Source organism: Crinia signifera, chromosome 4 (genome assembly GCF_055691185.1).
Source record: "Crinia signifera chromosome 4, ASM5569118v1, whole genome shotgun sequence".
NCBI classification, from domain to species: Eukaryota; Metazoa; Chordata; class Amphibia; order Anura; family Myobatrachidae; genus Crinia; species Crinia signifera.
The window spans coordinates 216219394-216236959 of NC_139220.1; the positions used below are offsets into that span (position 1 = coordinate 216219394).

General features: G+C 43.5%; 2 protein-coding genes across 3 annotated transcripts in view; both read left to right on the forward strand.

The window, feature by feature from the left end:
• Positions 1-7601, forward strand: LOC146074987 (transient receptor potential cation channel subfamily M member 1-like). 2 transcript variants are annotated; one of them, XM_083183762.1, is made up of 6 exons: positions 1-134; positions 563-776; positions 1459-1583; positions 2019-2190; positions 3879-4053; positions 6531-7601. In XM_083183762.1, exons 1-6 carry the CDS (start codon positions 132-134, stop codon positions 6667-6669), a joined length of 828 nt encoding a protein of 275 aa, XP_083039888.1. In that variant the 5' UTR covers positions 1-131; the 3' UTR covers positions 6670-7601. The 2 variants fall into 2 exon arrangements, with proteins under 2 accessions (XP_083039888.1, XP_083039889.1); XM_083183763.1 differs by lacking the exon at positions 6531-7601 and having other exon boundaries at positions 3879-5150.
• The window catches only part of LOC146074988 (transient receptor potential cation channel subfamily M member 1-like), a 29417-nt gene continuing 18403 nt past the window's right edge, over positions 6553-17566 (forward strand). The window contains exon 1 of the mRNA XM_083183764.1: positions 6553-6654. Coding sequence (XP_083039890.1) covers positions 6628-6654 — 27 coding nt within the window. The 5' untranslated portion in view covers positions 6553-6627. The remainder of the gene's footprint in view (positions 6655-17566) is intronic.

Consider the following 17566-nt stretch of genomic DNA (forward strand, 5'->3'; position numbering starts at 1 on the left):
AGAATGGAGAAGAAAGCAAGCAACTGGAAGCAGTGCCTGAGAAGTGGTCCATTAGCAAACACACTCAGCTGAGTCCCACAGATGCATTTGGCATTCTGGAGTTCCAGGGGGGTGGACACTCAAACAAGGCCATGGTAAGACTGGGTAACTATCTGTGCTGGAAATTAAAATACATTGGGGCAGATGTATTAAGCCTCGTGAAGAGATAAACTGGAGATAAAGTGGAAGGAGAAAACGCACCAGCCAATCAGCTGTGTTTGAAATATCACAGTTGGGAGTTGATTGGCTGGTGCGTTATCTCCTTCCACTTTATCTCCAGTTTATCTCTTCGCCAGGCTTAATACATCTGCCCCATTGGGTGGTAATGCTTACATCTGTAATGATAATTTATTAATTTAAAAAATCCACTTTAAATATTATCTTTATTCCAGTGTTTAACATGTATGTGTCAGTCAGCCATTACCAACATAGTGGATGTCAGTAGACCAAAGGATTGGCTAACAGTGATGTTCCTTGTATCTCTAACTGCAGAGTAACTTGTTAGCTATTTATACTCTTACAGTACATCCGTGTATCGTATGACACGAAGCCTGACTCGTTGCTCCACCTCATGGTCAAAGAATGGCAGCTTGAGCTCCCTAAACTTCTCATCTCTGTACATGGAGGACTCCAGAACTTTGAAATGCAGCCAAAACTGAAACAAGTGTTTGGGAAAGGGCTCATCAAAGCCGCCATGACTACTGGGGCCTGGATATTCACAGGTGGTGTCAGTACAGGTGAGAACAATTGTGGTGAAAGATCAGGCCAGATATACTCTAGTCATATTCTGCTGAATAATAAAACACATATCCAATGGTGAGAACACGTAGTTTACAGATTAATCAAATCCACATTTTTCACTGAGGCTGAATACAGAACCAAATAAGAGGTATAATTGTTATATTCAAATTATGATAGAGTCTATGATAGGGGAGCTATTTTGTTTCTGTGCAGGGTGAATACTGGCTGCTTTATTTTTCACTGCAGTTCAGATTTCAGTATGAACACACCCCACCTAAATCTTAAGGCCCCATACATTACACTGCACCCAATCATACAATCTGGAGAGATTGTATGATGGATTATATCCAGATTGTGTGCCCATCAGTTTATTAATCACCCATTATCACTGGGTGATTAATAACCTGTGATCACCCTGAGAATCCTGATGGATCATGCATTCGCCCAGTGTTGGTACTTCTATTCCGTTTATAAAAATTAAAAAATGGTGTCTACCTTTGTAAAATGTTGGATTCAGATGAGTAAACTTCAGTTTTACATTGCATAATGGATAGAAAGTTATTCTATAGCAGTTCATTTACAAATCTTTTGTAAGATTACATTTACACATGTATTTCCAGTACAGTACATGACTTCTATTCCCATAGCATTAATACTCCTCTCTATTACCTATTGCAGGTGTAATTCGCCATGTGGGAGATGCCTTGAAAGATCATTCTTCCAAGTCCAGAGGACGAATATGTGCCATAGGAATTGCCCCTTGGGGTATAGTAGAAAACAAGGAGGATCTTATAGGAAAAGATGTAAGATATTTACTGCCCATAATGTAGTCCTGCACAAATCTGAGTAGTGTTAATGAGTGCATATGAGCAGTGCTTATTGGTATACAGCAAATGGACATTAGTTACACTGGATAAGGCTTTTGTTGTCAGATTTCTATCAGCATTAGTCGAATACATGGGGGAGTTGTATAAAATCTTGGAGAGATAAAGTATTGACCAATCAGCTTCTAACTATCGTTTTAAAGTTATTTTAAAATTACGAGCTGATTGGATCATACATTAATTAACTCTCTCCACTTTATCTCTCTCCAATGATTGATACATTTCTCCGGGGTAAATGTGAGCTGTAAACATTTTTTTAAACTTAATCTATTTATTAACTAATAAATGTTTTGTCTTAATCTTGTAGATTAGTCAATACTGGTCACAATTTATTCATGTACATTTTGTTAACAGGTGACAAAACCTTACCAAACAATGTCTAATCCCCTGAGTAAGCTATCAGTACTGAACAACACTCACACACACTTCATCCTAGCGGATAACGGCACGCTCGGAAAATATGGAGCAGAAGTTAAGTTACGACGCCATCTAGAAAAGCACATATCTCTTCAGAAAATTAATACCAGTAAGTGTCATCTAATTTATTGGCAATGTCAAAAATGTTAGCCGTTTTCCTGTATCGATCTCTGGAATGACTTGAACTTAGCACAACAACACAGTGAAAGAAGATGTCCTGTAAAAGTGTATTTTTTATTTATACAGTACATATGAGCATTAGTCTATAATTGTCTTTCTGCCAGTAGATATCCTTTTGTACTGTAGGTTGTTTTTCATTCCCTGACAATTTATGGCTTCCGCACATTCTCCATCTGCTAGCCGCACATGGGGCTAGATGTACTAAGCCATGCAAAGTGATAAAAAGGAGAGTGATAAACCACCAGCAACTCAGAACCTGTCATTTTTCAAACAGACTGTAATAGTAACAGTTAGGAGCTGATTGGCTGGTGGTTTCTCACTCTCCATTTTATCACCTTTCAAGCTTAGTAAATTATTTATTTTGCTATCACTTTGCTTCTTTACAAATCACAGGGATGGGTTCCATTTGGAGCCTCTGTTTCTGTATGTGATTTTTAGTATATTGGGTAACAGGTCATTTCTTATTGCCGCAAATAGCGGTGATAACCACTTCTTGAAGATGACGTCCTGGGTCCAGCCTGCGGTGTAAATGGGTTTCAAGCCTCATTGACATCACAGCCAAGTGGCACACTCCCATCTCTGTCATGCAAGTGCTGGTGGACCATGCAAGGGTGCTGCATTAACACTGTATAAGTGACCGTATTATTATTTTTAATATAATTATTTTTAATATAATTGTTAACAGTTATGGTCAGGGCTCGTGCTTCTATTAAAGCATGTATGGTTAGTGGACACCTAAGAGCCTAGTATACTATATATTGTTATATATTTGTCTACTTGCTCTAATAGAAGCACCAGCCCTGACCATGAAACAACACGTGGTGTTATAGGTACAAATAACTTTCTCACCTTTTTTTGTGTTTATGAGATATATTGATATTGATGTTTATACATTAGTTACAGTCTGGCAGACAGAAATGTATCAGATCATATTGTATTTCCCTGATATACATGCATAGAGGGCTCTGGTAATGTGGCACATGGGTTTCCCTTTGTCATCCTATGCCTGGAAATAATGGTGAGGCAGGGACAGCAAAGGGATGCTCAGCTGTCATCTTCTGCTTCCATGTCTTATGCGTAGAAATCTTTCTAAGAGTTGGGTATGAAATTCTGCTAACATGGAATTATTCTGTTTGTTCATTCATTGTTAACCACTAATAGGATAAAACACTTGTGTGTATGATAATTCATGAATTCTGTCCCTGCCAACCCCTGCCAACAGTGTACCTTATGCCATGACATCACTGAAGAGGAATCCAGGAGCAGGAAGATGAGTGCCTGGCATGACAATAGAGTCTGGGCAATAGAGTGCCCCTGTAGGTACCCGATAATTTGGTTACGGGTGCCACCCCTTTGGCCTTGCACATTGGGTGGCAGCACTAGCCGTACAGACTTTGATAAGCCCCTGACTTTAGCCATTGGAGGTCAATGTGTTCACTAATGCACTTATTGGTTAAAATGTATATGCAGAGTAGTAATGGGCAACAGTAGCATGCAATGTCAGCAGGACACGTGTAATGTATGTCTGCACAGGCTTGTAACTTATGTGGCTTTGCTGTAAATGTAACCTTGGGTGTTAGTTGAATATTGAGTGGGTGTGCTTTGTTCATATTGTAGGGCTGGGTCAAGGTGTGCCCGTGGTAGCACTCATTGTAGAAGGTGGTCCCAATGTAATCTCCATTGTTCTGGAATGCCTGCGAGAAGAACCCCCAATCCCAGTAGTTGTCTGTGACGGAAGTGGTCGAGCCTCTGACATCCTGTCTTTTGCACACAAATACTCAGAGGAAGCAGGGTAGGACTTTGTGTTACATATCAGGCTGTTTTGTGTTGAAATGTTCTATGTAATAGCCATAGATTCTACCTTAAACTACAGTTTATTTTTATGATTTATTTTGTATCCAGTGAAAGGGACATGAACCCTTATTTTATATTGATAATTAGCATTAATTTATCATGGCTGATATTAGAAAATGCAAAATCCACAAACAGCAATGTTTTTCCATCAATTTAGAAACTGAGTATTAAACCATATATCTTATAATTTATAAGCTACAAGGAGATATCATTATAAATGCACGTGGTAATATTGGTTAGGATCTAATAAAGGCAGTATCATTATTACTCTGGGTACTGCCCTGCAATTGCTAAACAATGTGATCATCACTATGAAATATCTTTACTTTTGTTAGGACTGGTACAGCTTCTAATGTTTTTGGTGATATTTGGGGACGTTGCCATGACTGAGCTGGCCACACCCAAGACACAGTGCTCCTTATGCCTAGACATACTCTATGTGCAGCCAGAAGTCACCTTCTGACCACATTTTTTAACATGGCCTTTTATCTGATTTCAGTTGGAATATTTTTGGGCATCACAATTGTAATGGGGCCAATTTCTCTTCACCACAGCCAATATTAACATGTAACAAAAAGTTGATGTTGCTTGCCATATAACACTACTATTTCCTCTAACAGTCCCTTAAACATCCCTTTAATAATAATAATAATAATAATATTAACTACTTCAGTGGTATGCCTAGAAATTTTCCGGGCTCAGCTGTGCTGCCACAGCGGGCTGTCCCAGAAAATTGCCAGGCATACCATCAATATGAAAGTGTAAGCCAGCAGTGCCTGCAGCTGTGCACCACTGGTGCATCATGTCTCCAGGCACCCCACACAGTGGTCACTCCCCTCCTGTTGCTCCCCCTCGCCCCTCCGAACAGGCAGTCGTATGCCGGAGCTCCCCGGCGTGGCTCAAGGGGACTCGGGAGTGCTCGGGAGTTTGGGTGCCCGAGTCACCCGAGCTGCCCCCCAAACATTCCAGAGTCACTGTCTACCGTGCAGGGGAGCCTACGTTCTATAGTGGGTTTTGCTGGGGCAAGACAAACCTGCCCTGATAGGTTTGTCCTGCCCCAGCAAAACCCACCACTCAAGGGGTGAATACATTTATTTATATACAGTAGTGCTTTTCTATCATAGGACTCAAAGACGCTTTACAGAAATTAAACATTGTACATACATTTGGTATTACAGCCAGTAAGAGAATCATGGAGAAATAAAGAAAATTACATCTAGGGAGCACAATAAGCATAGTGTTTATTTGGTGTAAACCTTTTGGTAAAACTTCCATGGGTCATCCATTCCACCCCAGAAAGGTACCTGGTGAGGCAGACGTGGTGGGCACACTATGTAGGTTTATCCCTGGGTGGAATAGGTTATGTCTAGAAGATATGATATCAAATGGCTGGTAGCTGCATCCAAACGCTATGAGTTTCCCAACACTACCATCATTTACATGTATTTATCAACCCATCCATGAGTGTACCAGGTGAGGCAGCCATGTTGGGTGAACTACAAAGGCTACAATTTATATAATTTATAAAATATCTATTAAATACTAAACTCTGGATTTTAAAGGTATTTAATTAACAATTATCTATATTCTTTAGTGCTAATATTTGTTTGTGATACCATTTATGTAAAGTTATAATACTTATTAATTTGCTTAAACAGCTATCTGCTGATGTCAGCCACAGGATGTCCCAGACAGATAAAAAAACGTAACCCAGAAAAGTATTGGTGGGGAAAAGGGACAGCTTTATTTATTGAAATTAGTTTAATTAAAATGGGGTACTATTGTGGTGACAAAGAATACTCTCTGAAAAAAAAAAAAAAACGTCATCAATCACAACATATCAAGCCTAGGTGGGGGAGGGGGAACTTCTGATCTCACATTCCACTTGAGGTACCCAACTCCTCTCCCAAAGACATGGTGATGCTGCTGACCCCAGTAGGATATAGCCAGTATAGCCCATTTATTGGGTGGGGGTGGGCAAAAGTACCTGAAGAGATAATGACGAGACTATACACAAAAGCCGACAACTAGGGAAGGGGGACTGAATACCAAATGATCACAGAGGAAACAGAATGTTCCAGCCATCCAAAATATAACATACAGTAGAAACAGTAGAAACACACGTATAACTCTACTAGAATAACCAATGAACTAACATGACTAACTTCTAATAGAAACTTTTATCCCTGTCTACCCAGTGTTAGGTCACTTGCCGGTAGTGTCTATATGGCTGCCAGTCTTATCAAATACAGTACATTCTCTCTCTCTTGTTATGTATTGTTATTAGTTTTGGTGCTAGCTACTCTTTTTTTCAAAATTTTATATTTGTCACTTTCAATAATATTTTTAGTATTGTTTTTTTTTTTCTTTGTATGTTTCTTGCTTTGTCTATTTTCTTTGATATGTATTTTTTAGGATAATCAGTGAATCTCTTCGTGATCAGCTTCTAGTTACCATTCAGAAAACATTTAACTACAGTCGGAACCAAGCTCACCAGCTCTTAGTTGTCCTGATGGAATGCATGAAGAAAAAGGAACTGGTAAGAACAAAATAGCAATGATACTTTTCACTATCCTGTATCTTAGTACAGTACTGGACACAAAGACTTATGCTGCCCATACATATGTGAGATATCAAATGCAATCATTCGATTTCGGCAACATCTGGCCGATAAATCGAATGATTGCATGCATTTTTAAGCTGACATTCAACGCGATGGGCAGGCACGCCGTCGAATGTTGCATTGATAGATATTATGAGCTGCACATAATATTTATCAAATTGCATGAGCAATCGCATGTGGTTTTTAACCACATGCGATTGCTCGAATGCAATCAGCGGCGGGTTCGGGGAGCGGGGCGCCGGTACCTTAATGCTGGGGACCGGAGGGACTCGGCAGCAGCAGGGGAGGCATGGCGGCTGTGTAACGGGGACCGGAGTGGTGGAGCTTTCAGGCGGCAGAACTCGACAGCGGCAGCAGATGACTTTGAATCACTCTGATTGGCTGAGGCCGCTGAGAGAGAGCCCTCTCAGCCAATCAGAGGGCCGTCCCAGTGTTTCAAAGTCACTGCTGCTGCTGACAAGTCCTGCCGCCTGAAATCTCCACCGCTATGGTCCCCAGCTCCGGTCCGGCCTACACAGCCCCACACCACCCCTCTTCCAGCACCCGATGTCCATTGCAGGATGGCATGCGACATCGGGTGCTGAACTGGGCACCACTTGATGCGATCAGATGCGATGTGACATTGCATTGCGATGGGACATTGCATTGTGATGTCGCATCGCATCTGATCGCACATATGTATGGGCAGCATTAGGGACCATTTATCAATGAGTGATAAAACTCCTTGTGAATGATAATTTGGTACGTGCCAATAAGCTCCCAGCTGTCATTTTTCAAACATACAGTATGACACAGTGGCGTAAGTTCGTTCCAGTTGTCCAGAGGCAAGATATATATTGGTGTGTGCCCCCCCCCCCCCCTTTCACACACACAAAACACAACCCAATAAAACCTTATATAAAATATATATTTATATAGAAATATAGGCAGATAACACATATATTTCTCAGAACTCAGCCTCGGAAGCAATATCGTTGGTTTTTAAATAACTGATTAATACCTTCATGGGGAGGAGAGGTGCCCCCTTGGGAGCAGGAGCCTGGCGGCAGATGACTCCATTGCCTCCCAGAGTTCTGCCTCTGTTATGAAAGTTGGGAGCTGATTTGCTGGAGCACCATTTATCTTACGTAACAAGTCATTTTGGTACTCTTTACTTAGAAGGGCGCCCATCTCGGCCATCTCGGGCATTGAATGCACTAAAAAATCAGGTGCGATGCGACAGACGAGATGCCCGAGATTTCCCATAGGGAACAATGTTAAATGTTTCAATTGACCCGATTTTCCTGTTCAATGCCTCAATTGACCCAATTTTTCCATAGGAAACAATGTTAAATGGGCCACAGAGGCCAAATAGGCACCCTGAAGTGAATAATGGCCACCCGAATTGTTAACGCCACCCCACGATCAACGTCAACCCGAAGCGTGGCGAGCGCAGCGAGCCCGCGAGGGGCGGCGGTACGCGTCCTACGACCTTTTCATACCCCCACTATCCACGTCGGCGTGGAGTTGAGAATAGAAAGTGTGGCGAGAGCAGCGAGCCACCGAGCCCGAAGCGTGGCGAGCGCAGCGAGCCCCGCGAGGGGACGCGGATACCTTCACAGGTATCCGCGTCCCCTCGCGGGCTTCACAGCTGTCCGCGTACCCTCGCGGGGCTCGCTGCGCTCGCCACGCTTCGGGCGCGGTGGCTCGCTGCGCTCGCCACACTTTCTATTCTCAACTCCACGCCGACGTGGATAGTGGGGGTATGAAAAGGTCGTAGGACGCGTACCGCCGCCCCTCGCGGGCTCGCTGCGCTCGCCACGCATCGGGTTGACGTTGATCGTGGGGTGGCGTTAACAATTCGGGTGGCCATTATACACTTCAGGGTGCCTATTTGGCCTCTGTGGCCCATTTAACATTGTTTCCTATGGAAAAATCGGGTCAATTGAGGCATTGAACAGGAAAATTGGGTCAATTGAGACATTTAACATTGTTCCCTATGGGAAATCTCGGGCATCTCGTCGGTTGATCGCACCCGATTTTTTAGTGCATTCAATGCCCGAGATGCCCGAGATTTTTTACTAACGATGCCCACGATCAAAATCGTGGGCGCCCTTCTAAGTAAAGAGTACCGTCATTTTTATCATTCACAAGGAGTTTTATCACTTGTTGATAAATGAGCCCCCTGGTATGTAAAGATCACCCAATACAATCACCACTGGCTGGATGAAAGACAGTCAGAACATTTGTGAGTTCTAGTTGAATAAGAGAGAACCACAGTCTATCTATACTGGATGCATTCAGCATCTATACATAAAGGGGATAATTCTGATTCACTGATATTTAAAATTGTCATTCACCAATTTGGTGAGGTATCAAGTGCAAGCCAATGTGGAATCGCATCGAGACATCATTCTTCTTATTAGATGGAGCAAATCACCAGATCTCCAGACATTTGTTTTTTGGGTGTTTAAAATTGGGGCATATGGATGCTAAACTTTTTTGGTTTTTAACGTAAAAGGAATACATTTTTTATTGCATAGATTCATTCTCAGATAAAGTTAGATTATACAGTGTAGTTTGTGTTTATAGCCTTCCTGAAATATGTTCTAGATTTGTTATAATCTCTGTAAAGCTGTATATTGTAGCCTGGTTTATAGAATAACAAATAGTACATCTCTGTTTCATCCTCCAATAAAGATTATTGTGTTTGGTTTGTCTTGTCTTTGTGACTGGTCACTGTGTCATTACTGAGTACATTCCCCTTCCCTGCATACCGTCTATGTCTAGTTGATCATGGGTCAAGGTCTCATTAGCAAACAACTGTGGTACTAATGTGATTTGTCAAAGCAGTCATATAGAAGGAATTCTACAAAGGGGCAGCTGGATGTTGTTTCTGCAGTAAGAAATGCTTGTATCAGCTAATGCTTTGGATTTTAACCATCTCCTAACACAACGTTCCCCATACAAATATCAGTCATCTGTCAGCCTCAAAAAAATCTAAGCATTGGAATAGAGGGCAAATGGTATGTTCTAACAGATTTCCTACTGTTGTGTCTGACAATCATAGTATCCTGCAGATTTACACAGGGTGGGTTTGTTTCTGTCTGTGTGGGGGGTATCTACTTGCAGTTATCTGCAACTTTGCAGGTGAGCGATCAGGTACAATGACCCTTGAGCAAAGATCACGGTTACGTTTTTTATTTTATAGCCGAAAAGGGGTAATTGACTATCCCCTTAATTATTTATATATTTATACAACACTTTTATTGGCAAGCTGCTCAATCAGAGGTAATGTCATTCAGGTGCCAACAGGGAGGGGTAAATCTGGTTAGGAAAAAAAAAACAGTTTGTATCCCAATTGCACACTGAATGAGAAATATACATATAATAATCAGATAATACAGAGATCTTGGTTGCATATATCTGCAGATATAGGGCTAAGCTATTTATATATTTATGTGTGCATCAATGGCAAAGTCTTAGAAACACGTGTCACTTCTTTCAAAGGCTTATTCCAACTATAGTGTTAGCAATTGATTCCATATTGCTTAATTCACCTTTGTTTAAAGACACCAGCACATAAATACACTTAGGCTTAGGCATACACTAATGCACACTATAATGACCTATTCACTAACCAATGGAATCATCGACCAAGCGGCCAATTCTGGTAAGCATATGCACTTACCAATGCGCTGGTCACTGTCTCGCCAAACATCACAAATAAGTAGGAATTTAAATTTGCCTGCCCAGATGGGAATTCTGCCAGATATGCCGCATTGGCATTGGCTGTGCTGCAGTCCAACGCGTTTTCTCTGTGACCAACGTCATTCACAGGCATATCAGCTGGACACATGGACAGATGCACTGTGCAATACGTTGTTCTTGGGCTGACTAAACGACATATAGCATAGTGTTTACCCAGACTTACTTTTGTAATGTGCCTGTTACTGTCTAGGTTTATCATGGCTTCTCCTTGGTTGCTAAAAGAATTAAAAACATCTTGTCCATGAATTCACTAGGGCAGTGGGACTGTGTGCCTAGGCACCCTGGGGTGCCTCAGGACACTTGCAGGGATGCCTTGGGTTGGTAAACCAGGATTAATTCATATTATTATGTTTGGTCAATGTACCAGGCAAAACCAGTGCTTGTGGCTGCCAATCATAATATATGTGGACAAACAGAAGCAAATCCTGTCCCTCACCAGATAACTGTGACATATAAACACAATGCACTTACTTTAATATTTTTCGGGGCCTAGGGGTGCCTTGAAAATATGTTGAAGCTCTAGGGCGCCGTAATTAAAAAAAGTTTGGGATCCCCTGCACAAGGGGCTATATTTAAGCAGTAGGTTATCAATATCAAAGCTGCCAAGATTTGTCAGATTTGCTTATGAAAATTAAAACAGCAAGTGCCTGATTCAGAGCCAGGTAGAGTAACACAGTGGCCATAGGCACCGATTCCATGGGTGCTCCAGGGCCCGAGCCCCCATGGAAAATGATACGCACTCACAGGCCATGGCCGTAGCTCACCCACCACTCGCCACCAACCTGTTCTGCTGAGTCTGGAAACACATTGGTGGAACTGCTGGGCTGTCAGCGGCAGTGTCCCTGCAAGGGATGGGAACTCAGCCGCGGGGTCCCTGTGGCAGATGGGAACTAGTAGCGATATTGCCAGGGACCCCGCTGCTGACTGCCCATCTGCTGCAGGGACCCCGCTGCCTCCCCAGCGCTGCACAGACGCCGTTGCAGAGCTGCCCAGATCCCCACCTGCCTCCGTCCCGGACTGGGGGGTTCGTCTATGGGGGCCCATTGCAGGGCCACACCCCTTCCCTAATGGACACGCCCCCTTGAGCACCCACCAGCAAAACCATAAATTGGCGCCCCTGACAGCCACTAAATACTAAAATATGGTCATGTTGCAGGAGGCATCCAAGGAGGCAGCCACTGGCCTTGACATGCCAAGAAAACGATGCAGACTGAATAAACTTGTTATTACAGTATCTCAACTATATTTATAGACTATATACTGTGAAATGCATAATTAAAATTACGCAAATGCTACAAAAGCTAGTCTGCTACCTTGTGATCACATCTGTGTTTGTGCATGTGTGAGAAAGAGATGTACTTTCACTCACTGTCAACAGATGGCAGTGTTTCAGACACACATAATCAGACACTAGACATATATACTGTATAGAGGATTTTTATACATGACAGGAACCTCAAAGGTTTGTTGCCTTGGGGCCCTCACAGATCTTAATCCTGACCTGATAACCCTGTGCACCCCAAGGGTGACATATAAACGCAATCTAATTAACATCAATTTTTGATAAAAATTCTTGAGGTGGCGTGAAACAAAATCTGAATTATTGTTCTAAGGAAAAGGCAGAACCCAAAAGTTGCAGCAATTCCAAATGTTCTAGGATTATGTATCACAGTTCATATATATTGCCAAAATCACGACAGTATTATTATTAATATTATATTGTGTGCGCTATATAAAATAACTGTAATAATAATAATTATTATTATCATCTCCATCATTGCCATAATCATCATCATTAATATATTAGATATAGGTTCAACAAACTATGCACTTTTCAGTGAATGTTTCTTCTCTGCTTCTGGAAAAGGGAGCATAACTGCCATGGGTAAGGGGTGGGGCCTCATGTTTAGGGGGCATGGTCTCGCAGCCTGAAACCCTGATTTGTCACTCCAGTGGTCCCCGGAGATACGGATGACCAATGTGCTTAGAGTGCAGTGCCGTATCCTACACAGTGAGTGGAGCAGTGTGCTGGATCATCACAGTTCAGCACTCAGGTCCTGTCACTGAAGAAGAGTGTGAACTTTGGTGCCACCCTTCTGCAAAGAGACCCAGGTACAGAACGCACCCCCATTGTGACACCAATGCTTAGTCCAACTGGCTGAAGCACTTCAGAATCACAATGGACATGTTAGTGTTGCAAAAAGATGATGTCACACATACATCGCCACATTACATAAAATGCCTGAATAGTGCTTGCCATTGTGATAAAAGGTGTTTCACAATATTAAATGATAGCCAAACCCCAGTAATTCTTTAAATGAGTCCTCAAGGCACCATCAGTACAGGTTTTATGGGATATTCATGCTTCAGCACATATTATTTACTAAATACCTCAGGTGCAACCGTAGGATTACCAGACAGGGGTTTCCAAATCCTTGCATTGGGAAGCATATTTTACATGGAATTCTTTGCCACCACAAAAGTTGTCATCAAAAACTCAGGATGGTAGTAACAGATAACGCTATAAACAATACCCATTTTACACCGCCGAAAAATACGGGTCAGACCCGGATCATTGGCGGTGTAAAAGGGACACGCCGTGTCCCTTTATATGGGACTTCTAAACAGGTCCTGACCTGGGTAGCACACGGCCATGACCTGGGTAGAGGGTGGTGTAAATGGGTACGCCGGGTCATCCGAGTTGGCTCCCATTTACATCAATGGTGGATGTGCAACCTGCGGACCGCAGCGGATTAATTAATTTTTTTGTAAATTCATTCAGATAACATTTCCCATTATAAGTTTGGGAAATGCGGTGCGACCAGGCGTTTTGTCCCTTTTACACTGGTGCCCCCCTCCCGGCGCAGGCGGCACCGGTGTAAAAGGGACAAAATGCCGGGTCGCACCGCATTTCCCAAACTTATAATGGGAAATGTTATCTGAATGAATTTACCAAAAAATTCATTAATAAAAAAAAAAAACCTGCAGTGAGCCCTGTGAAAATAACACAAATTCACAGGGCTCACTGTGTGGGAGTGGTAGTAAATCCCGGAGATCGGAATCCCGTTGTTCAAAATCCTGACTCTGGAATCGCGACCGCCGAAATCCCGACAAGGGGGGGATGTGGATCGTCCCCTCTTGCGGGTTCGCTGCGCTCGCCACACAGCAGTCCTGGCACACTCTATGGGTGTCGTGGAGACCCATAGAGAGAGAAAGTGTCGGGATTCGGGCGATCAATCTGTTTAATATTATCACAGCACATTATTACTCACCCAAGCCATTTTGTGCTTATGACATCTTGCACTGTGGGAGGCAGGAGAGCGGTTGGAGGAACATGTGAGCCCAGCCACAGTACACTATTTGTACATTTTGATCTCTCAAGTCTTAAAAGTGACACTTTAGAAGTTAGGGACAGGGGTCAGATGTATCAATCTTCAAAAAGTGATCAAATGGAGAGTGATAAAAAACTAGCCAATCAGCTTCTTCTTGTCATGGCACAGGCTGGGTTAGGAGATGGTTGGTTATTTGTTTATCACTCTCCATTTTATCACTTTTGAAGCTTGATACATCTGGCCCTGGATATGTTGGTCTGTTTGGTAAAGGACACTAAACCGGGAATTGTTTTTTACAATATTCCATCATTTGTGGTGATAGAGCCACTGTGTTTTTTTGAACATGAAATATGGGTATCTACCATATTGTCATCATCAAAGGACACAATCTTCACAATTGTATAAATTGCATACTGTATATATATTTAAATACAATATTTAGATGTATTTAAATGGTTATTACAGCATGTGAGATACAGTTTAAAATTAAATTTAAAATTTTTAACAGTTTTACTACTAGATCTGCAAATATTTTTGTAAGATGCGGACAAGTCGTGATGCTCTTGAAGCGGCTCACTCACAACATATGGCATATAAATGCGAGGTTAATAAGGTCACATCTATATACTGTGGCAGGAGGTGTATATAGGCAGTGCTTAGCATTATATTCATGTCATCAATATCCTTTCTCATATGCATATTCCACCAATCACCCCCAATATCATTATATCTCCCATCAATCCCCCAAAATCCATCACCATCACTTACCTAAGTTCTCAGTATGGTGGGCGAGATGTGCTAAGTTTTGGAAAGTGGTAGAGTTGGGAAGATAAAGCATCAGCAACGTCACAGGCGGTGTTTGAAAAATTAAAACATCTCGTGTACATTCAGCATGCATGCCCCAAAAGGAGAGTTGCCTTGCAGAAAGGGATGTCCCCTCACACAAAGTCCCCCATGATGTCAGTACAGAGTGTGGCCCTGTTAGAAACCCCCAATTTCCTCACTATGGGCCCGATTCAGACCTGATCTTTGGGCTGCAACATTTTGCATCTCAGCGGTCAGTTAGCCACTGCCCTGCCACAAAGAAATCCCGTCCATGTGCACGGCTGCAAATGCCATCACAGCGATGTGGATAGGGTGTAAATCCATTTGCATTCTCTCACCATTAAATGGATTCCTCCACCCCCCGTGTGCAGCGGCCGGGTAAGCCAAGCCTTAACTCTGCGATGGCCATGGGGAGACTGGAGCTGCTGCTGATGTCAGGGTACCTACCTCCCATTGGCTGGGATCTGCCTGTGTTTTTCGGTGGCACTCCCAGAAAATACCAGGGTACCGCTCACAAACACCCGACGCCTGTCACTCATCTTGTGAATGGCCAGAGATGGCAAGCCTTTGCTGGCATTGTCCAAAGGGGGACCTCATGCATGCGCACAGGCCCTCATTGTACGCTCCCCTGCGCATTCGCTGCCCTACCCCTATACAAGGTCGCCGGCGCTGCAGATCTAAGGTCAGCAGAGGCGAGAGAGCGCTTGCAAAATATGCGTGCGCTTGCAAAATCATTTGATGGTCGATGATTTCGCCCCCGCATGCAAGGCTTTATGCTAAACAGCATTTAGATGAATGTTATAGCTTTGCGGGACAATCAGAATAACCATGGTTGTCTAATAATAATCAGGAAGTCTGCAAATTCACAGCCTTGTGTTCAGTTCTGAATCGGCCCCTATGTGTGTACCCAGAATGCAGGACCCCATTCAAAAAAGGGGAGGGGCCTCATAGAAAGGGTTGTGGTCTCATTAGAAGTCTCCTGCTGAGGTCCCTACAGGGCATGGCATTATAGATAACCCCACCCCATTCACCCCCGCTTTAACCCCTGATTACAACACACTAAAATGATGTCTGACATTAGGTTGTTCATAGACCCACCATAAAACCTATTGTATATAGTCACACCACAACTATTGTCCATCAGCACTTACACTTACTCCTTGCTGTCTGAAAAAGATACAAGGGTACTTGTGTACTTTCACGGCTCCCATCGCATACCATCGCATGCCATATGTAGTGGCATGCGATGGCATGCGATGGGATGTGATTTTTGACGTTTTTAAGCATTTTTAAAAATCACATGCGATCGCATGCGATTTTTAACAGAAATGCATCGAAATGCATTGAAATTAGTATCAAACATGTTCAATGGCCCCCATATGTCATTTTTGAGGCTGTACCACCCCCACTATCAACGCGAACCCGAAGCGTGGCGAGCGCAGCGAGCCCGCGAGGGGCGGCGGTACGCGTCCTACGACCTTTTCATACCCCCACTATCCACGTCGGCGTGGAGTTGAAAATAAAAAGTGTGGCGAGCGCAGCGAGACACCGAGCCCGAAGCGTGGCGAGCGCAGCGAGCCCCGCGAGGGGACGCGGACACCTGTGAAGCCCGCGAGGGGGCGCGTATACCTGTGAAGGTATCCGTGTCCGCTCGCCACGCTTCGGGCTCCGTGGCTCGCTGCGCTCGCCACACTTTCTATTCTCAACTCCACGCCGACGTGGATAGTGGGGGTATGAAAAGGTCGTAGGACGCGTACCGCTGCGCTCGCCACGCTTCAGGTTTGCGTTGATAGTGGGGGTGGTACAGCCTCAAAAATGACATTTGGGGGCCATTGAACATGTTTGATACTAATTTCAATGCATTTGGATGCGATGCGATGCGATTTTTTACTTTGCGATGGACATCCTGGGAGCCGTGATTGTACACAAGTACCGATACAAGTGTCCCCTTGTCATGCATGACTCATAGGGCAGTATTCAATGAGAAAAGTTCTCCGTGTTTTGTGGAGAATTCGTGCTTTGCTCGCCTTGGACGGAGCATTTTGCTCTCCAAAAGCGAGCAACCCTATTCAATGTGAAATATTCTCCGTCTTTCTAAGTGATTTTCTCCGTGTCTCTCCGTGTAGCAATTCTCCATCTTTTGACGGGGAGCTGGAATGTGAACTTTTAAACTAAAAGGTTATTTTTTTTAATTTTGGTGTCAAAAAATCTGTGTTTTTTTTCTGTGAAGGGGCATGTTATTTTTATTCATGTGCTTATAGCACATGAATATATATTTAATTTTAAAAAAAATATTTTTTAAATTTTTTTTTTTGTTTTTTTTTACACAGTGCAGCCAGCAGGGGGCCGGAGCGCTCGAGCCGCTCATTACATATTCATATATTCACTGCACCCGATCGTTAATATGCACGAACGGGTGCAGTGAATACTGGGTCCCCCGCTGGCTATAGGGGGGGGGGCAGCCTGTGCTGCCTGGGTACCGGAGAGCCCCCCTCCCCTCCACATTCCTCTGGAGCAGCCAGGGAGACTTTAATCTCTCTGGCTGCTTCCGTCCCCCGGCTCCCTGAAAGCTCCCTGCCGCGGACGCTCGTCCGCTGCAGGGGTTAAGACTCGCCGCGAGTGGCGGCGAGTCTTAACCACATTGAATAGAGGGAGCAGGAGTGGCAGCGAGCCCTCCGGAACACGGAGAGTGCATGGAGAGCGAAATAAAACGCTCTCCATGCACGGAGAACTTTCTCATTGCATACTGCCCATAGAAAGTAACCAATGAGCACCTTATAGCACAGAACATGCATGCCTCATAGCAGGTAACATATGCATGCCTAACATCACGGAACATATGTGCGTCTCATAGCACAGAACATATTCACGGCTCATAGGCCCTTATTCTGATCGGTGCGTACTTTCCCGAATTCTTACCG